General features: G+C 40.5%; 1 protein-coding gene across 1 annotated transcript in view; it reads left to right on the top strand.

Moving 5' to 3' along the window:
* slc7a10a (solute carrier family 7 member 10a) overlaps window positions 1-21313 on the top strand; it is a 22895-nt gene extending 1582 nt beyond the window's left edge. The window contains exons 2-11 of the mRNA XM_023429716.2: window positions 4328-4532; window positions 5575-5726; window positions 14975-15100; window positions 15712-15865; window positions 16169-16292; window positions 16753-16856; window positions 17015-17111; window positions 17254-17403; window positions 19041-19218; window positions 19345-21313. Of these exons, the coding sequence (XP_023285484.1) occupies window positions 4328-4532; window positions 5575-5726; window positions 14975-15100; window positions 15712-15865; window positions 16169-16292; window positions 16753-16856; window positions 17015-17111; window positions 17254-17403; window positions 19041-19218; window positions 19345-19445 (1391 nt within the window). The 3' untranslated portion in view covers window positions 19446-21313. The remainder of the gene's footprint in view (window positions 1-4327; window positions 4533-5574; window positions 5727-14974; window positions 15101-15711; window positions 15866-16168; window positions 16293-16752; window positions 16857-17014; window positions 17112-17253; window positions 17404-19040; window positions 19219-19344) is intronic.
* Window positions 21314-22551: the final 1238 nt, after the last annotated feature.

Raw genomic sequence — 22551 nt, 5'->3', positions numbered from 1 at the left:
GGGGGGGGGGGGGGGGGGAGTCACAAGACAGACTTTAACTGGGCGTCCATAGTCCGAGTTAGATGTCATGGTACATTAGGAATGTGCCACTGAAAACATAAATTATTTCCACAGGTCTCCACTGTGCCTCTGCACACGCTTTCAACAAATGATAAGGTTGTAAACCACAAGTAGGCGAACCCTCCAAATCAAAGAGATGGCACAACGAACGAAGACAAATTGAAGCCAGATGTTGGACATTATAGACTATAGAACTGGTGGTTCCTGCATCTCACAGATCCTCATGTTTTCTATGCCATATATATGATGATGAATATATAAAACAAATGGAAAAGGATTTCACTGACAAACAGACACAAACCTACATTAATATTTAATACAGAACAAGAGAGGCAGTTTTTGTCATCAAGACAAATGACAAACATCTTCTATATGAGATCTCAGTGGAACGTGGAACATGAAGCACAATCTGACATTCAAACAAAGGAAAGGGAAAATGTGTGGCCCTTTCAACAGTAATGTTATTTTAGTGGCTTATCTTAATAGCCAAGGTCAAGTCTATTGTGCTTTGATTAAAAAAAACATATACTGTCCCAGTTAATATTAACTCTTTTGCGTGCCATTTTAACTTAGTATCATGTTCATTTGACAGATTTTTTCATTTTACAAAATCCATTGCTAAACTCTCAAAATAATCCAACAGCTCTGATGAACCTTTTCAGTATATCGGAGAGCTTCAGCAGTTAAGTATTTGGTCAATTTCATTATTGCTAGTGTGAATTTAATGCTCAAATCACTCAGGTTAATAACGACCACTTTCCAAGTCTTTACTGTGAAGCACAGATGGAGTGAAGCCTGTGCAGCTAGTACACACAAACAACTTGAGTCACGCTACTACCCACCAGATCAGCCTACTCACATATCCAACGCCCCACTCGCCCCACCATTGAGGCTGACAGTGCACATGGCTACTTCTGCACTGCATGCAACTGCTAAATACACTACTACTCCTTACATTTAGCTAGAATGTACCAAATGTACCAAATGACAATAATCTAAACCAAACTGAACGCACTTATATCACACATATAAGTGTCACGGGTTCAGGTTTTAGAGGACTCAGACACAGGTAAAAGTTCAAAACAGCTTTGTTATGGCTTTGCAAGCTGAAGCCGACAAGGACAGGCAGACTAACTAGAAAAATGGAGCAGGTATGCAAATCAGGCAAGCAAGGCTCAACTGCTACAGCATAGGACACAAAGTAGAAAATCTGGCAGGGAATGAGTGGAAATGGGCCAGTGCAAATACTAAGAGCTGATTAGAGAAGTGGGAGCAGGTGAGTAGGTTGGTGGGGAGGAGTCGGGTTGCTGAAAAGCGGGAAAGCAGGGGGTTATTACACGGTGGGAGGGCGTGGCAGGGTCTCAAATGACAGGAGACTTAATGATATGGAAGAGGCATATTAGTATATTCCCACATTTTCACACCTCCACCTCCACTCCATCAACCACCTGCAGATCGTTTCCCTTTGGCAGAGAAAGTCTTAGCATTTTATCACACAGTTTGTTACGGTTTCATACAGGAGGGTGATGGAGAGATTTCTTAACCCTTCTCCATGAATTGAATAAAATAGTGATTAATCTCAGCCAGTGCAGGGAGGCAGAGAGGGTCAGTAGGACTCTGATTCACGCTTTCAGCTGTGATGCCAAACTTTATGACATAACAAACACAACATAGGCATTATGTAACCGCTCTGCATCTCACCACAGCCTCCACAATCAAATCTGACAGTGATAAATGCGATGTTCAGACCTCCTCCATTGCACTGCATCATTAGGGAGTATTCAGAGCTGATCTAACAGGGAGGCTGCGATGGTGTGCCTCACTGGGCTTTTTGCAGCTATTTTAGCTGTTATTGGGGACAGAGTCAAACTTTGTCCCGAAGTTCTCCAAAAGGAGAAAAAACACGCCGGACAGTACAAAACAAAGTGTTGCTTGGACAGCTGCTGTCAGTTTTTGTTTTCTCTTTTCTTCTCCTAGTGGTGATGACATATGAGTGCCAGGATAGATCTGAACTCATGACATGGTGGCTTATTAGTATGTGCCTTAGCCAACTGAGCCACTAGGGATCCTCTGTTTATCCCTGTTTGGGGGACAGCTGAGACAGGCCCTCAATGAGCTATGTTTCCACACAAGGCGCAATTGGCTTAACCAGTTCCATTTAAAATATAATTATCATTGTGTCATTACACAAATGGGACAAATGTTGCTTCTGTTTCTTCTGTTGTTTGCTATGGTTTAAATATAGATTATACAAGTAAAACAACTGCAGCTGCAGCTGTAATGACAGTTTCCTTCTACAACTGTATTTACTTCAGTGGTTGCTTTTCTGATCGGTTTTGGTCACCAGGGAGCTAATTAGGTGTCAGGTGTTATCAGATTGGGTAGCTTTCCAAATACTTTTTAATTGATTAGATGAGTAAAACTTGTTTTGGGTTTTTACCATTTGGATGTTTTTCCCTGACAAAATCTTATTACAACAAAAGTGGTCCATTCTTCTCACAGTACTTCTTCGCTGAAACTTTTCTCCTATTTAAATTATTATTCAGTCATAGATCTGTGATAACATATTTTGAAAAGCTTACACATGTTCATAAACATTAACATTAAATGTTTCAAGTGGAGACTTGAAACATTTAATGTACTGTTATAAAAAAAGGCTCTTTTTGTGACCGAGGATATCCCGCAAATATGTATCAAATAAACAAAATACAAACAAAACAAAGCTAAACAAAGATAATTGGCTAGTTTTATTGCCACTGGGTAACTTTGATTGTACACTGTAATGGTTTGTGCTGCTTTGGATTGTGCTGAAGCCATTTTTTTATTTGTTCATTTTTTGACCCTGGTAAGATCTCAGTGACAATTCCGTACATAATGTACATGTGTATTATCCTTCAGTACAGTGTCTGAGGTAGCACTTCTGCGTGGTTCTGCGTTTTTGCTCTCCCAGTGGGAAAACAATGACTCATGGCGACTCAACAATTCTGCCTTGGGCTGCAGTGTAGTCGGGGTAAATTTATCTGTTCAGAAACACTGACTTTTTTGACATCTTTCGCGGATACGATGGTTTGTTACTGTATAACAGCAACAATAAAATTCAACTGTTTCTACTATTTGAATGGTAAAAGCAATCGCACGAAGTAGCACGAGTTTTTATCATGAACCTGTATTTATGATTGTTGTCAGGTGACGTCATGAGCATAAAACAAAGATTTGATGGTGGAAAGGTGGAACGTACAGTATGAGCAAATTTACTATTTTATATTCATGCAATTATCTGACAAAAGAAATGGACATAAGTCAACAGGAAGCCCTGTAGATATTTTCCTACACTATAACACAACAGAGGGGACAGAACGGAGCTTCAGGCTACTGAGACGAGGCTGTGTGTGCTGTTATGTCTGTCACAACATCTCTACATCCAACTACACTTATTACCAAATGAAGACTAAAATGCCAAAACGGGTTGTTGTCCAATTCAAAGTGAGAGGAGGAGAGAATTTCCTTTTCTTTATGTGTGTTTAAGCTTTGGTCTCACTATTGTTGTTCTTTCCATTTGAACCATGCACTTTCTTTCTGGTAGACTTTAGTCTCATCCAGAATCCAGCTGAAAAAAGTTGCAATATCTACCATGAGACTGCTTTGACCTCTGACTCTTGACTTCTTTACTAGTGTATATGTTGCCTTTTCGTTACATTTATTATTTGTCATTGTCCATAAAAGACTTAATATATATATTAAATATAATAAAACAAAAAAATGTTAAAAGAAAAAAACTGTTTCACACACACGTTCAGTCCACCATAAAAGAGAAAAAGGTAATTATAAGGTAGTTTTTGGCGATTGTACGATTCAGTAAATGAAAGAAAAGTCAGCTGAAGAGAATCCTTAGAGATGTAATTAAAATGGTTGGGATGTTTTAATAGGTCTCTTGGGATTTCTTGGCTGATTGTGATTTTTCTTCGTCCAACCAAATTTTAGTTTTCAACCTTGTGTAGGTCTCTGAAACCTGCACACAGATAGTGCATCTGAGTAATTAAGCGGATTGACAAGCCTCAGATAAAACAACTGATTACTTAAGTAGGAAAACCTGAAAAATACTTGCTTGTAAATGTTTGGAGGGTTACGAAGAATATGATTTAAATTCAAGTATGATGGCTTGATGTGTGAACGTAGGTAGACTTGTTTTGCAGGGTATTTAATTATTTATAGGCAAGTGTAAATAACCTTAATCTTAATCTTAATCTTAATCTTTGTTTCTTCGAAGGTAACATCATCGGCTCTGGGATCTTCATCTCTCCTAAAGGAGTGTTGGAGCATGCAGGCTCAGTGGGGCTGTCACTCATCGTCTGGGTTTGCGGAGGGGGGATATGTACCCTCGGGTCCATGTGCTATGCTGAACTGGGTGTCACTATCCCAAAGTCTGGAGGAGACTATTCATACGTGACAGAAATCTTTGGAGGGCTGGTGGGGTAAGCACTGTTTTTGTCCAGTCCATTTTTCACACAACGATCTTCGGCCTTTCAGCACTTGAACTAACGTGGTATGAATGATACTGCCAACAGTCCAGGGTCCATACACAAGAGGGTTGCTTTAATAGGACTGGCTGTCTGGAACCAATCAGCTCTGAAGGTCTTGTGACTTTCATGTGGTCATGTGACATGTCAGCTGATCAGAGTGTTACTGTAAGTCTGGGAAGGTCAAACATGCACTGCAGTGTGCATGCCTGTGGAGGCACTAGTTTGGCCCTGTGTGGCTTTGTTTAGCTCATTTGTTTGCACGTGTAAAACAAATTCAAAGTGCCACATCAAAAGAACTAGAAGGAGCCAGGAAAAAAAGAACAGGAAATAATATAAAAAATGCAACAGCAAAAGAGATGATGTGAAACACATATCTGTGAAACCACTGTCCATCAACAAACAGACAAACCACATTTTCCGTTCAATGACATCCTCTCTCCCTTCTTTGTGGTAGTACATTACAGCAACTCAAGCTCTCTTTTTCTCAGCATTAACTATGTCCAGCAGTAGGTAGAACCAAAGAACAATAACCTCACCTTCCCAGTTTAAAAATCCTACAAACCCCTACTCTAGCAGATCATGTGAATATTTTGTGTTGGTTATGGATTTATCCATTATTATATTACAAAAAGAAGCCAAAGGTCACAGGAGTGGTCAAAAGTCGCAGTGTCATTGTCAGTAAGATGAGGTATACTCTAGTCTGGTTGCTACGACAGTGTCCACTGTCTGTCTCCTCCTGCCATCCTGTAACTAATGCAAAGATGCCCTTTAGCAAGCAAACTATGGTTGTACTGGCCAGCGCTCATCAGACTGTAATAGAGAAATAATGGAGAGGGCTTTTTCCCTGTCAAAGTAACAGTAAACCCACAACAGTGCGTAGCAGCAACTTCTCCATGTTAATCTCAATAATAAAAATAAAAAAATGTATGTGCAAAGGAATGTTAATTTTCATGTAGGAAGTTTAGTGTCTCCTCTTTGTCCCTGTTTCCTGAAGCTTCCTGTTGTTGTGGAGTGCCGTCCTCATCATGTACCCAACCACACTGGCTGTCATCGCACTCACCTTCTCCAATTACGTCCTGCAACCAGCCTTCCAGGACTGCCTGCCTCCATACATTGCCACCAGACTCCTCGCCACCATCTGCATCTGTGAGTCACAAACAACCAGAAACCCTGTGAAACTTCGTTTTAGTTTCAGTCATGAATAGTCTATGAAGTTTGTGCTTTTCTATAATGGGTCTGAACTGCGCTTCCTAGAGATCATCTGTGAATCAGTGTATCACAGCCTCACAAGCCTTTTCCCTCTGATTATCTATCGATGAAGCTTGAGTTTCCACAGGTGGCGCTCTTTTCTTTCTGTTCAACCAGGGTAAGTACTGCTGCTAATGCTAATCACAACAGGAGTTCTTTTGTTAATCCTATACAAACTGAGAGTTAAAACACATAAAGTCCTGTGCAGTGCGGGATTTTTCCAGGCAAAGGCCAGGAGACACCGGATGCTTCTTTTCATTCAATTTAAAGTCAGATGCCAAAGAGTGACTGAATTTCAAGTAGGAAAGAACCTTGGCGGGGCTTCCTTCCCTGTGACATTTCTGAAATGCGGTCAGTCATTTTGTGCCATATCAACACAGTAGTACTCACTCTACATTCTATGCAAATTCACATGTCCTGAAAGTTGTGAAAGGAGAGGAGCTGTCACTATAATGCACAGAGTACGTTATACAACCTGACAGCTGGAAATGTTTGACCTTTCACCTCAGGAATGCAGCATTACGGTGTAGGTTCACTATTGTGTTACGTCTGTGATGGGGAGAGGCACAGCAAACAATGTCAGGAATTATTCAATTAATGTCTTAATCAAAGATCTGTGAGACTAATGAAGTCTAAACTCATCAATGTTGTTGAGGGGCTGGGCACTTTCGGCTGATATGCTGTATATTACATTTATATTATCCATATACATATACATTTCGGGTTGTCAGGGAGTTGTCAAGACTCAATGAAGTCACCGTTCCTGGCCAAGAATTATTTGACACATTGCACTATGTTAAACCACAACTTGCTTTTTTCACTTCAGTTTTAGATGTATTGTGTTAAAGAGTGAGCTTTAGAGGCATATTTTGTTACCTCTGGACTAAGGGGTGGGTGATCTGACGAGCTTATTTCATGGATGAGCTATATGAGATATATCATTTTAAAAGTTCGTTAACTGATAACCGGCCCATTGTTAACCGTTAAACAGCTGCAGCTGGCGATAGCAGTGCTTTTTCTGCTCAGTAGCTTCAGTCAAATGCGGCCAAACTATTGTATTTTGGCCAGGTCACCCACCCAGACGTGGGACAGAGCCAGTCAAGCTGTTTATCAGTTTCCAGTCTTTATGCAAAGCTAAGCTAACCATGTCCTGGTGGCTGTTTAATCTTTAAGGGCAGATATTGTAAGAGTGGTAACGATTGTCTAATCGAACTCTTGGTAAGAAAGCATATTTCCTAAAACGTTGAACTTTTTCTTTAAACAAAAAATAATAGCACAGCACAGTAAAACCTTTGACATGTTTGTGTTGATGTAAAATGTTTAATAACAGGTCTGGTGTCTGGTGTTGTTAGACAGCAACTGGCAGAAGCTCAACTTTTCCAAACTGAGAAGTTGGTTGATGGCTGAAATCTTGGCCAGGTTTTGACAGGTTGACTTTTCTTGACTGAAGAAAGTTTGCATCAACAGAGGAGGAATTGCTGATGGATTTGTTGGTAGTCTGTGGAGGTTACATTTCTCTTTGGCTGCTTGCTGGCACTCTGTCATCACGACATCTTGGTTCACAGTATCACACTCCAGACTTGATGTTGCTTTCGACATTCAGGTCGCCTGACTGTATGCCCCCGAGTGACTTCCAGTGAGGTAACGTTAGAGCAAACATCCTTTCCTAGAGCAGCGTTACAAGCAACTGATCTTCAGGTCTAGGGTAAACGGTCAGAGCAAACTTACATTTCATTTAAGCAATACTGATTGAACATTGCATGTGCTCAGGGAACAAATGAGACAAAGATGAAGGCAGGAGTCAATGTCTTTAAAAATCTTTTCATCCAGCTGGAAAAACTGAAGCACCCCGTATTCCACCCTGTTCCCACCTGGCTCTATGAATATACAAGGAAAACGCCATGAAACCACAAAGGGTTAATCCGACTCTTCAAACCAGATCCAGATACTTTAATCTCATGGCTTGAAGATATTATGATACTGTGATGGTCGGCCATGATGTATTTAAATAGCCAGTGGCAAAAGCAGACTCAGTATATCTGTTTGACAAGCCAGCCGGTTTGGTCTTGTCTGGACTGGATGGAGAAAGGGAAAGACAGGGGAGGCTCGGCTATCTGTGAGGGAGCGTGCATGTGTCAGGCTGAGGTTAGCATTTACGGAGCGCACCTCCACTATTTTTGGAAACAGAATGTTACAAGTGCTGCTTAGTGAGTGAGTGTGTTTATGTGTTGTGCTTTTGAGTGTGGTACGAGTTTTTGTGTGTATGTGTGTCAGTATCAGTGTCAGACTACATAATGGTGCCAGCCTCTGAGGACGCCGCTAATGAGAGGGTGTGTCTACGCCATTGTGCATTGTTTCACAGTGGTTACCGTGACGCTCCTGTCACTGAGCACCATGGAAACAGGAAATGGGCAGGACACCTTGCACATCAATGATGGGGGATCCAATTGGCCAGATGACATTCTGGTTGGCTGTTTGATTTTCCTATTGGCTGTTTGGTACCACCCCCATCCTCCTCTCTGGTCCACAGCATCACACTTCAGACCTACAGTCACAGGGACTTTGTAGTCGTCCATCTGTGATCAGCAGTTACGTCAGCTCCAGTCTTTATGTCTGAACCTTTGAGTGGGTTGTGAAAGTGTCAGGTTCCACAGCACTCTGACAAAGATGGAGAAGAATAATGGATGAGAGAACTTGATGTTAAAAGTTTGATAAGTATTTTCACTGTCGCTCCATCACCCTCAAACACCACAAGAAGGTTCATGGAAGGGAGACATGTCACTCCTCCAAAAACTAATAAACAATATAAATAATAAACTTTTAGTCAGCTCACTATGCTACCATGTGGGAATAATTATTGTAATCCCCACCAACAGCCTTTTCTGAGTGCAGAGGATGGACTGCTATTTACATTCAGGTCATACATTCTTTTAGCCTGAAGTTTACGCAGCGCTGTATGCAGTGAGTCGCTCTGCAGTTGTGTTCATCATAAATGCTTCTGAACAAATTCAGGACCATGAACCAAGCTCCATAAACTGACCCACAGAAGATAAAAACCTGTCAAATCATTCATAACTTGCCCTCAGGGCATTAGCAAAACTGGAGATCAGTATTAAGTCATTTTAGGAAAGTTGAGTATCTTGGCTGTCAAAGATAAAATGTAAACTTTTTTCAGCACTTTGAGGGCAATGTTTTTCTGAAACACTCGAGGAGATTAACTGGATTAAATGTTGTTCTGCACTGCTGAGTCTTACTGAAGCCCCTGTTATGTCAACTGAACTTTTCTCAGTTAAGGGTTTATGAATGTGAGTCAGCCTAGATATGTGTCCCCTGTCCTTCCTCCCCTGCAGAGTGTACTGCGTGAGAGTCACAAGTGACCGAGGGGGGTGTGTGTTGTGTGTGTGTGTGTGTGTGTGTGTGTGTGTGTGTGCGAGAGTGCGAAAACCAGACAGGTCCAGTTGTGGGCTGGTTGTGTTCATCTAAGAATAGGAGCACTGGACAGCACAGAGAAGCACAGTAATATCTCTAGAACACCCATTACAGGAGATTAACTCTGTAAACCCATTTTTACTTTGTCAAATATTCATCACTTGTTCCAGACAGTGAACAATAAGCAATAAAAATAAATGTATTATTTCTTGAAAATATGAAAGATTGTGGACAGTTTCACTGACCCGAGCATCATAAAATTCACATCATAACTGACAATCACCAGAAATGTGATGATTTTCAAAGCAGGAGGGATACACACCTCAACCCTCACTTAGTCATACAGAAATATCAGCTTCTATTGTTCATTCCGGCACAGCAGGGTGCTGATTTCAGTCAGCACAAGTCTTTACCACGTCAGTGTGGTGGTGCAGCAGTGGTAGAAAGAGAGGGAGTAGTAGTATGTTTCAGCCAATCAGATGTTATATCTCTCCCACTGGTTTGGAAGGATGTCTTTGACATATTCCACAAAACAAACCTCATTACCCATTTCAGTTTAATTTTAATTGATATGAATAAAGATCACATGATATAATGCACCTTAATTTTCAAATTTAGTTAGCATATTATATGCCAATTTAAAAATAAGGACATGCGACAAAGGTCCTCTGCTGTCTGTGAACTTGGAGAGGCTGTGGTTCATGGCTGGCACTTTAACCCCTTGACCTGCAGAGAGCCCTACATTGGAAAACCTTTTTTAATGGATTCTGGTCACTGTACTTTAAATTTCCTTTTTCTTTTTTACTGGAAAAAATGTTTCCATTTACAAAAACTTTTAGTTTTGATTTGCTTCGAAAAGATGTTCAAAACAGCTGAGTACGCTTAACAGGCACACAGTGTGTCATATCATTCCTCTGTGCCTTAAGTTGTGCCGTTGTTCTACCTTTTATGGGTGTTTGAAAAAGAACAACAAAATAACTATAGGTACAGCATAGACATGAAGGAAGCAATGTGCAGTATGCAGGCTAAGAACATATACAGAGATCATGTGCAAATAAATTTTTAGTGTGTAGGAGTGATTTAAATTTAACGTTGGCAGATTCCCATGACCATGCCGGACTTGTTATATCAAGAGCTGCACCAAACTCATTTAGAGTTTGATTGAGGGATCATGATCAGTCACCAGACTAAAGGCTACAATTGCTCTGCAGATGGAAAAACCAGAGTGGTTCATTGAAAAAGAAAAAAAAAGAACAAAAAGTGACTCTGGGGGTAAGGATGACCTGAGGTCGTCACATAATGCACATAGAGCTTTGAATCTCTTTAGCACCTTTGCTCTGTCATGGCAAAACAAAAAAAATAAAAAATACTACCTATACCTTGTATGAAAGAGTGTCACTTTTGTAGCGTCTGCCTGTTATTCATAGACATGTCTACACACAGCTCTGTGAGATGTCTGTTCCTGTCATGCAGGAATTACTGTTGGAATTGAACTTTTTCTGCTGTTGCAACAAGTGGACACTCTGGTTTAGTTAACGCCCCAGAGGAAAACTGTAAAACACAAATAACTCAAGTCAAAAGACTGTTAATTTATATATTGTGTATCTCTATGATATTCTCATTAGGTGATTTATTTATTCTTCATATTTGCTATATTGATTATTGAAAAAAAAACTATGGTAATAGAGATTTTTCAAAGATGAATTTTCGTTACTTTTACAAATCCACTCTGATCTTCATTATTTGAAATGTATACTTTTGTGCTGTCACATCTATCTGCAGGTCTGTGCAGTCTCAGCTAGATCTACTTTAAATAAGAGAGTTGAAGTGCGACTGGGAATCAAATACAGAAAAATTGCTTTCCTTTTATTTACCCCTATTCTTTAATCATACTGTACTGTGTTAGTTGTCAGCATGTCTCTGCGTTATTTCATCCAGACTAAATCCTGTACATTTACTGTAGTCTGAGGGGATTCTGGTGTCAGAGACCTTGTGGTGGACAGACAGGGCTGGGAGGTTACTGCCAGTTCAGTGACTCCAGGGATCAGATCCTGGACCAGAAGGAGGCGTTCCTGAGATTGAAGGCCCCTGATAAATCTGCACTGAGTTGGGATCAGAATCCATTAAAAGTAAAAGCAGCAATAAGTTTAGTATTCTAGTGCTGAGGCAGCCTTCAATAGAAATCGTGATGGCAGGACACAGATTTACCTGCGCTGACACATTCAAAGCCTGCTGGCACCTCCTTCCTGTCAGGGTTAACACAGAGGGAAGCTGGGGGAGATGGTGGGGGGTTCCACAGGAACGGAAATGCATGTAACACTCCTCGGGTAATGGACTATAAAACACAGTGGTGTTGTAGGGGAGAGAAAGCTCTGCCCGGTGCCACCGAAACCTCCTGCCAAAAATTCACACGTGTGTGTATGTGAGTGTGCCCGTGCCAGCGGAAGCAGTTTGTTTAGATTTCTGTGGTGGGAGGGGAACCCAGTGATGGATGACACGGTTGATAACACCCCCGCCCATATATGCTCTCACACACACACACACACACACACACACACACACACACACACACACACACACACACACACTCCTGCAAGAGAGTGTGTTTGTGTGTAACAGTAAGGAGGAGCGAAAGGTCAGGAGAAAGACTAAGAAATATAATCATTTGATAAGATAAAGAGAGACAAGACAAGAGACAAGATACACAAAACTGAGAGACAATAGAATGGGTAATGAAAGGTGGAGAGTCCGGACAATCTTGCTCACACACAAACTTCGTTCTAAACCACTTCCTAATCTCTGAGTGCCTGTGAAGCAGGAGCAATGGTCAGTGAATGGAGAAAGGCCAGAGCAGGGGTTTATAAGAATTATGTAAATTCCATCCCCTTTAAGGCACATTCAGCTTTCACAGATTTCCTGTTGATATGGTACGTCACTGATTAGATGAGAAAATAGTGGGTATACATTGATATCCCTTATATGGACACGCCCCGTCCCCACCACTGAGTGGCAAAGCAAGCCAACAGGACGCTGCTGTGAATGAAGAGAGCTATGATACAGAGAGGAAGATGAAGATGAAGAACATGAGTACTAAGTACTCAAGTAATAATGTAGTAATGACTACGGGGTACTCATGGGTTGGAACGTCAACATGTTGACAGGTGTCGCAGCTGGTGTGATCCCATCACAAGATGGTCTCTAGTTGTTACACTGAACAAAGCCTAAAAGACACACAGACACCAGGTCCAGTTTTATATCAGGCTTTTAAGGGATTGTGGTTGTCTATAACTTGGAAGAAATTATGTTAAATTTAGAAAGCCATGTGATCGATTATGTTGACACCACAAGTGTAATACACTGGATGAAAACCCATTTTGACAGACTGGGACATGGGAAGAACCTCCACTAAAACCTATAGTTGGTTCATTCACAGTATTTCATTGTTTATTAATATGATTTTCTTTGTGCATAAAATATGATAATTAACTGACCGATCTATTGAAGGGTTCTTCAAGCAGAACATCATGTATTTAATATCTTCCCCTGTATATACTATACCCTTTATGTGACAGTATTTAATTTAGAGTTCTACTACAAAATGTCCAAAAAAAGGTTTGACTTAGCAAGAACTTTAAGAGAAATGTAACAAGGTGCATGTGTGAAAGGGGCTCATAAAATACAACATAACTTCATATTTGTATTTACGGTATATTGTTTCAGAGTCGTGTGGTATTATGTGTACAAGAGAGCACACCTCACACTTAGACCACACAAAAGTTTTCTCTCATTCTTTCTCTGTGCTAGCCAACTCACAATTCCTGTTGGGTTTAGGTCTCATTTGTAAGCCGGCACTTTAGTTTGAGGGCAACTGGAGAGCCACTTGCATTTGCTCCATTTGGCTCACTTGGAATTCGGCCAGCCCTTGTTATGGTGGCACTTGCAAACACGCAAAACTGAGGGTCAGTGTGAAGGACAATGGCTTAGGGACCAGTGTGTTGGGTAGAGGCGCATATATATACACACACACACACACACACACGCACACACAATGCAAGTAGGAAACAGGAGGTAGGAAGTGCTCAGGAAAGATGTTTTCTTTTTTACTTGTGTGTGCTGACAAAAGAGGAATGTGAAGTCTGTGAGACAAACCTTACACTTTCATGAGGCACCACAATACATGTTATCCGTGTGAACTGTCACAGGCATATACAGTATGTTTATAGTGACAACACAAATGTATTAATATACTGCCAACAATGATACCTGTATATGGAGATTGAATGTGGGAGTTATTAGAATCAGAAATCTCATAAACAAGATGAGTATACAGTGACTGTGTTTAAGATCTGCTTCAGTCGTTGCTCTGTAAGTGCAGCATAATTTATTATTTTTTTGAAATGGGGAATAATTACCTTAATAAAAATGACATTAAAGTTTTGCTTTTGAATTACTTGTTGCGTATCCATGTATCTTTCCATTAAACAGGCAATCAACTGGTCTCTGGTGTAATTACTGCAATCCTGGAGTTGCTGCGCAACTGTACTGTTGCTGAATGATAACATTCAAAAAAAGGAGCTGAAGAAGTAATTCCACAGTGAAAAAACAGACCAGAACACACTCTACCAGCATGTTTAGAGAGGGCAAAGATTAAATAAATTACTAGTAAAATTTTAAACAAGTATGGCAAAAAGAATAAAGCGAATATGTTGGAAAAATAAGAAAACTACCAGGAGTAACTGCGACATGCTGCATACACGTCAGCGCATGCACACAAAAAACAGTTTGTTTAAGGACAGCACTAAGAAAGAGTGCTGATAATTAGATAAGGTCATTATTAATGCTGAAACCAATCTAGTGTATTGGAGACTGCAAGTTTAACCAATCTAAAGTTTAACCATGCTAAAATTGTCCTCATCCTTCAACACAGAAAATACTCTCAGTGCCCTCATTGAGCTGAAGCTAGTGTCCTGCACAAAATGTCACACTATGAAACCTTAGAAATCAAAATGGTTAACATTTACTCTCTCAGACATCCCTCAGTTTAATGTTTGCTTTCCTGCCTATACATTTGTACAGTGCATTCAGAAGGTGTTCAGACGTTTTCAGACTGTCACTTTTTATTCCAAATTTTAATATTCGTTTTAACATGGGATGAAAAGTTCATATTCAAGCTGTAATGACCTGTTCGAAATGTAGGCTGCAGTCTCTACAAGCGCTTCAGACCATCGCAGGTCAATAAAAAGAGAGCCTTGAGAGACTTGATGCGGATCATGTTGATAGACTTGTGTTTCTGGCAAATAATATTAGAAATTAGGTTGGACCGTTCGGCTTGACTATCGGTTCCATATTTTACCTTGCTACATTTTTAGTTCAAAGGTGTCTGAGCTCCCGCCTGTTGTCTGTGTGTTCTATGTTATTGTAGCACTTTGAGACTCTGAGTTTCACTGAATGAAAAGTACAGCGCATTTTTTACAAACGTCTTATTGGAGCAAGGTAGAAGTGACAGGCATAAAGAAAACGATGAGTTAATACAGCCGTTAAAAATGTAACATTTGATTGCTGGAAGAATGGTGATAAAGTAATGACAAAATGTGGAGATGGGAGAACCTTCAGGCTTTATGTTAAAAAAATAACCCTGTTGCTTTTCCCTTGAGGTTAAGGTTTATTTCATAAAAGTGTATTTATTTTCTCCCTTTTGTATTTGTGTGTGTGCGCAGTATTCCTGACCTGGGTGAACTGCTCCAGTGTGCGCTGGGCAACGAGGATACAGGATGTTTTCACTATAGGAAAACTCCTCGCTCTGGCACTCATCATAGTGGTAGGACTGGTCCAAATCTGTACAGGTAAACACACACACACACACACACACACACACACACACACACACACACACACACACACACACACACACACACACACACACACAGTGGTGAGACTATTCCTCTAAATGACAGCAATGGTTTAAAATTTAACTACCTATAGCAAGATAAAGAAAAAAAGATTTCAAAATGTTGTGTAACTAGGAAGAAACATTGTTGATAATTTAACAAATACTGATAGATAGTAGAAAAACATTATACAGAGCTAATAAAAAAAATCCCCCTACAACAGAGCAGAACTATGATAAAGTTCAGCAGTAAAACCTACAGACAAAAAAGGATCCAAATAAAATGCATGTAATGTGAACAATGTATACAATGAGATCAAAAAAGGAACTACTAATGAGATAATGACAAATAGTGAAAAAACTATTTAATGTTTTTGGCAGAAGTCATTTAAATCTGTAATGAAGATGAGGTAACACTCTTTGAAATTGTTAAACCTCAATACTCTGCCGTTATTCTCAGTATGATGTGAAGCCATTAAACTGTGGATTTTATAATTTATTCTACTACTAGATATGAGCCAAACAAGGCAACGATCTTTTCACTGCTTTTCTCTCACCTGCCTCCAGGTCACTATGATTACCTGAAGCCCAGCGCGGCCTTTGAGTTTCGTCAGGACCCGTCAGTGGGGCAGATAGCTCTGGCCTTCCTCCAGGCTTCCTTTGCCTACAGCGGCTGGAATTTCCTCAACTATGTCACAGAGGAGGTCGTGGAGCCGCGCAAGTACGGCACACACAAGAATACACAATGACAACAATACAAGAGTATTTCATATTCAGTTTTTCATAAGCTAATATACAGTAGATACAACATTGGTCTATTTAATTACACCCACATCTACACTGTGAAACATAATGTCACCTCACTTACTTAGTTCAGAATAATATTAGTAGTTTTAATTCTCAACTATTTTCTTTATTATATTTTTATGTCTTTAATGCTGCTGATCCTGCAGCAACTATTTTTAAGCTGAAACAACATTTGAAGTATCCTTACTTAAATTGTTGTTATTTTTCTTATAATGAGGAACCTGCCTCGTGCCATCTACATTTCCATCCCACTGGTGACCCTGGTCTACACTATGACCAACATTGCCTACTTCTCCTCCATGACCCCTGAGGAGCTGCTGGCCTCCAATGCTGTGGCAGTGGTAAGCAGCCCTCAATCTCCATGAATGGATGTTTCATATACAGCAGTTTATATACATCTTAACAAGAGGCACATTTGTATAGAAATGTATAACATCTGACAGCCTTTTGAAGCTGAGAATCATAGGATGAGACAGTACCTCAATCAGAAATTTAACCAATCAGTCAATAAGATAAAAGTTTTTTTCATGTCCAAGAGGTAAAAGAGTCATATGGGTTAGCAGTCATATGAGGGAAGTCTGTGAGTACCTTACTCTGGCAGACTGGAAATATGAGTTGTGTCCTGTTTCAGAAAATATCTGAACAATTTTCTCTGTCACACACTCAAACCTTGTATGTGCAGCCACAGTCTGATAAAGCTATACAGGGTGTTCAAAATGGAGCTCCCATCTCTTAGTGAAATTAATCATGAAACAATTAATGGTTGGAAAATCTGACTCATTATTCACTGTGTTGTTCCAGACTTTCGGGGAAAAGCTGCTGGGGATGTTTTCCTGGGTGATGCCAATCTCTGTAGCACTGTCCACCTTTGGAGGGATCAACGGATATCTGTTTACCTCCTCCAGGTAGAACACGCCCACACTTTGCTTTGGCGTATACTACATGCTAAACCTTTAAATGTCATTTTATCTCAAAATAAAACTAAGGGTGATCGGAGTTACTCCTAGCATATACAGTAAACCTGACCATACACACATCTAAGAATGTGTCTGTCTATTTGTAGATTGTGTTTCTCGGGGGCCAGAGAGGGTCATCTGCCCTATCTGCTGGCTATGATCCACCTAAAGAACTGCACTCCAATCCCTGCCCTGCTTGTCTGTGTAAGTACTACTCTCCCTGTTTTGTCTACTTTGTCAAGCCTCACAATGACACTGAGCAGAAAGGGTGGCCACAGACAGTAGCAATACTCCACTGGAAAGTACCTACCTACTTGACCTTTGTGCCTGTGTTCATGTCCCACAGTGCACTGCCACAATAGTCATCCTGTGTATTGGAGAAATGCACAACCTGATCAACTATGTGTCCTTTATCAACTATCTGTCCTATGGGGTAACCATCGCTGGCCTCCTATACCTCCGCAAGAAGAGACCCAACCTAGCCAGACCCATCAAGGTACAGAAACATTTAACTCAGGGTATTTTTCCATGACCTTTTTGAAGACATAATATAATGTTGTTTAACCATCAAGTCACAGCTCTCTGCAGTTTACTGCAGATTAACTAAACCAGTGCCTCCTTGCCAAAACTGTTCCGCTCATATATCTGCCACAATCTGCCCTCTGTGCTACTTCCTGTCTGGACTCTGTGTTTTTTTTTTCCTGTATAATTTTGAAATTACTTAACCTTATGTGTCCATGGTTGTTTAACTTCGTGCCCCTGTGTGTTTCGCACCTTCGTGATTCCCTCCTCTGTCCTGTCCTGGTTAGTTTCACCCATGCACAACTATTCTTGCCTCCCTTGTGTATTTAGTCTCCATGTTCCCCTCACTCTTGTTCAGTTTGTCTGCTTTTGTTCCCTGAATGTTCCCTTGTGAGAAGACTCTTGTTTGTTGTTTGCTTGAACGCCTGCCTTTCCGGTCATCTGCCGGGTCATCAATCACTTACCTTTAAGCCTGTTTTTTCTTTATTAAAGTATCTTCACGGCATTGTCCTGCCTCTGGATCTCCCTTTGGGTTCCTTCCCTTGTGTTCCTGGTTTCAGCTGTGACAATATCCCCTTTTCATCTAATAATCTGTAATTAGGAAATTATAACATTTAATTTGTATTCTCAACGTAAGTCCAAAGGGTGCGAGGGCGAAAGGTGAAATTTTCTTCCAAATGTGCATACAGTAATTCAATCATTTACTTATTGAGCATTACTGACAACTAGCAGTGATAGTTAAAATGGCATTGGATTGTATGAAAACCTTAGCGCTGTATATTAAACTCAGGATACAAAATGTAATGATAAGCTCACCTTTGCATGAATTACGTACTGACCATTTCCCTAAATGTCAACATTTACTACTCTTTAGGCCGCATTTTGTAACAAGGCAAACAAACAACAGAGGAGGGCAACATTAGCATCATTTAGTTTCTAGTTTGCGCATTAAGCCAGCTGGGGGAGTCATTAGCAGGTGAAGCAGCTGTAGCCAATAAATGTTAATCAGCTACATTTCTACAAGCTGTGTTTCCAACATGCTCGGTCAGAGAAAATTAGCATTAACGCCACTCTGTCCCACCTACTATAGGCTCTGTCTTGGCCCAGGTCTGTTTGCAGCTAGCATTAGCTGGCCTCCTAACATCTGAACAGGACAACATGGGGCTTCACTGCTGTTCACGGCGTTTCAAATCTCCCCACACCGTTGACCTCATTTAAACCCAACATAATGATATTGAAGCTCATCACCTCAGCTGAGCAGCAGCGTGTCCGGTCGGTCTGTGAAGCCAAACGTTAACTATTAGTTCATTAGTCACAGGAAACAGAGCTTAATTAGCGACAGTTTGTCATTTACTGTCTTCATGGTCATGGATAGTATTGTGGCGCCCCCTTGTGTCTTAAAGCTCAAGTGATTTGTGTGTGATATGATGGGCAGAATACGTGCAGATTTTATTTGTCAAAATAATAAAGATATAAACAATTGTCAATAATTTTGTCCCATTAATTGTTTAAATTATAGGCTATATTACCCCAACCCTATACTTGTATACAGTAGCCTATAGTATATGCAGAAACATTGTGTTGAAATATGTCTGTTTTTATCATGTGCAGGTCAACATGTTGATCCCCATCACCTACATGATTTTCTGGGCTGTGCTGCTGGGCTTTAGTCTGTACTCTGAGCCAGTGGTTTGTGGCCTGGGTATGGTCATCATGCTGACCGGAGTCCCTGTGTACTTTGTGGGGGTTAGGTGTAAGGACAAACCCAAATGGATCTACAGGCTAGTTGGTGAGTTGTCTGTGCCACTGTAGAATACATAATCAAATGATATTTAAAAAATATATATTATAAAAAAGTATAATATGTTAGCAGTTGCTGAAATTAAAACACCTCTTGTTGTCTTTCGTATTGCAGAGAGACTCACATACATGGGCCAGAAAGTGTGTTATGTGGTGTTTCCTCAGGAAGACCCTTCAGAGACTGAACCACTCACTGCCTCCAAAGCCATTGACTGAGCAGTGCAGTCAACCAGGAACTCCCTTTTACGGCAACAACTGTACATCCAGTTTTTGCATTGCAGTTTTTCATATTGTTTGGTCCGGTTGTGAATGGTGAAGAGATGGTTTTGCCTGTGTTCTCGCATAGGTGCAGCCCGAATGGGGCCGCAATTAAGTCCCAGTATAAAAGAAGCGGACAGTTATGTTTAGGACATTAGCATGTTAAGCTCTAAAGCTGGGGCATGAGTTTTTATTTGTTGGTTTGGTAGTACTGTCCAACCATTCTCCTCACCAGTTTGCCAAGTTTTCTCTTTCATACAGATTTTCATCTCATCTTCTCCCTTCTACTCACTCAAGGATCTTCCATCTGCCATTTTCTGCTTCACCTCCAAGATCTTCATAGTAGTTTTATTACCTTAAATCTTTGTGCTAATGTGCCTTATGAAATGTATGTGTTGGTATATAGTATTGGTTTGTGCGGGTATTTTGAGTGCATAATAACTTTTATGAGGTAAATATGCAAGCAGTTTCTGCCCTTAGCAATATTTCTCTACTACTGCTGCTATCTCCAGCTCTGTTTCACTAATTGCTCACATGTTGTTTACTGTTTGTCAACTGTGGATGAGTATTTTTCTGTCTGTACCTCTGCCTAGCTACAGTACCTGGCCATTCTTTTTACTTTACACCCCCTGTTCTCTCTTGTTAAATCACTACTACTACTCTTGAGAGATACTGCAGGTGCCTTCATGTTGTCATTAGAGCGGTGTCGTCCACAATGACACTCATCTTTCCCAGCAATATTTACAGGACAGGAGAGACAGGAGGGTCACAGTTTGCGACTTCTGCTTGAAGAATGGTCAATTCTCTTTGCATTGTTACAACACGTGATAACAGACTGTTTTTCCAGTTTTTAATGTTCACCAGTCTCTTTGGTCTCTGAGTGGAAGATACAAGCCTCTGGCGCTTTGGAAACGATCGGATCTCTGGGAATGCCACTGTGAACTCTCACAAGGTGTTTGACCTGCCAAGACAGTTGTTAGATTTCCCATATCTCTCCTGCTGTTATGATACAGTACTTACCATAAACATGTTGTTGGGCAACATTAGCGGAAACCATATTTACAGATAGGTGGATGGTTGGCAGAGGATGTTTACTTGTGCATGGGCCCGTTCCCACATCCCCAAAGACACATCAACACTACAATAACTCCATGCCCAGTGACTTTTTATAGATCAACTGACTTATTGTGATACTATTGATATAAAGTGGTTGAAATAATCATAGTCCCATTGACCTGCATGACCACTTTCTGTTGTCCAGTTGACAATATATTGACTTATGGTAGGGATATTATAAATTTAGTAAAGAGATCAATTTGACCAAAATAATTTGGAGTCAACTTAGTATTTCAGTTGGGTCATAATAACACAGTATGCTAAGTTACTGTGGCTCCAGAGATATCGGTGTTGACATGTATTTGAGTAATCTCTTATAGTGCTTGGGTATGAGCTGTTTATGTTGTGCATAGACCAGAACATATGAAGGGTTGGCCTTTTTAACATAGTGTAAACCAGAAGGTTGACACTTTTCTAGGCCAGCAGGTGCTGGGAATTTGCCCCTGCTTCAAATCCACAGACGCACACTTTTAACACGCATGTCTGTCCGCAATGTCCAGGCGTTGTTAGCTCAGTTGAGATCTGTAAATACTGTGTAAAGGAAAAAAAAAAATGCGCCACGGACTCCTACAAAGATCATTCCACAGACATGTTGTGATACATACTGTACAATTGATGGGTGTACCTCTGTGTTTTGTAAAAGAGTGTAAAGTTGTACAAGAATAACAATGTAATTGCTTATTAAATATAGCAAATTCTGAGAAGAATAACCTTTTTTGGGGTGAGGGGCAAAGTTCATTCATTTTTATTTAATCAAGCAGTCTCATTGAGATTAAACTCTTTTCCAGGAGACCTGAGAACCATAAACAATCAAAAAACACAATAAAAAAAAGCTGGAGAATTACGTAATACAAGAAACAAGGAATTAAGAAAAAAAGAAGATAATAAAGGTTCAAAATCTCCAAGGAAAATACAAGACTCTAGTTTGTAGGCAGTTTGCCAAATATTTGTAGGAATTAGCAAGAGCAATTTAAAAGGAAACACATCAGGAAGGTTTATTTAGTACTGACACGCTATGCTGCAGATAAAAGTCAACCAGAATTTGGTATCTGTGTCACAGTGTAGCCCAGACCACAAGGGAAGAAGTGCACACACCAAAACCAGCAGATGCAGTTGTAAGATCGATTCAACAAAGGAAACACTACAAGCTTACTCAATGGTGCAGCCAACAAGGGCCAAAACTGCAGCCTCAAAATACGGCAGGATCAAAAATACCAACAAGTCCATTCTCAGGCAGCAGGGAAGACTAAATCCAAGCTCAAAAGGTGGAAAAGTTCAAAGTAACAGGCACCCGGGTCAAAACACGAAAAAGACAGAGGAGGGAACATGGGAGAACTGAGCAGACAAACTGCCAAGGAGTGAGGGGTACACATGCACAAACGGTGAGGATGTTACAAGACACAGGTGCAGCACATTAGGGCAGAGCAGGTGATCACAGATGTGGGACACACACTGGGGAACAATAGACACATAAGGAAAGTAATTTCAAAACAAAACAGGAAATAACACAGAGTCCAGGAAGTATCACAGGGGCAGAGCATGACATTTTGCTAATTTCTCATACTCTACATACCTACACTGATTATTTGACGTTAACGTTCAGTATCAGTATCCTGCCATAATAGAGGGATAATTCACTGATTTGAGCGAAAATTAAACAAATTTTATTTTTAAAAGGTCTTACACACTCAAGGTGACCAGGTTTATTCAAGTTCAATGTTTGTCAAGGCAGAAAGAGAAATATGAAGAAGAACTAGTATAGATCTCCACTGAAGACTGAAGAATAGAGGTCTTTGCTTTAACGTCCTGTCAAAGTTCCACAGCACAGATGTGATTTTCCACTGAAATAAACCAGCAGTCCAGATGTCTGCTGTGGCCAGTGTGCAGTCAGCAGTACTGCAGAGGCACCACTGAAGAGGAAGACTCTACAAACAATCAGTCTTCTCAA

Source organism: Seriola lalandi, unplaced genomic scaffold (assembly GCF_002814215.2).
Source record: "Seriola lalandi dorsalis isolate HSWRI2012SDOR001 ecotype SW California unplaced genomic scaffold, Sedor1 jcf7180002054898, whole genome shotgun sequence".
Lineage (NCBI taxonomy): Eukaryota > Metazoa > Chordata > Actinopteri > Carangiformes > Carangidae > Seriola > Seriola lalandi.
The sequence above is the reverse complement of the archived record's forward strand: the minus strand, read 5'-3'. Positions and strand labels throughout refer to the sequence as shown.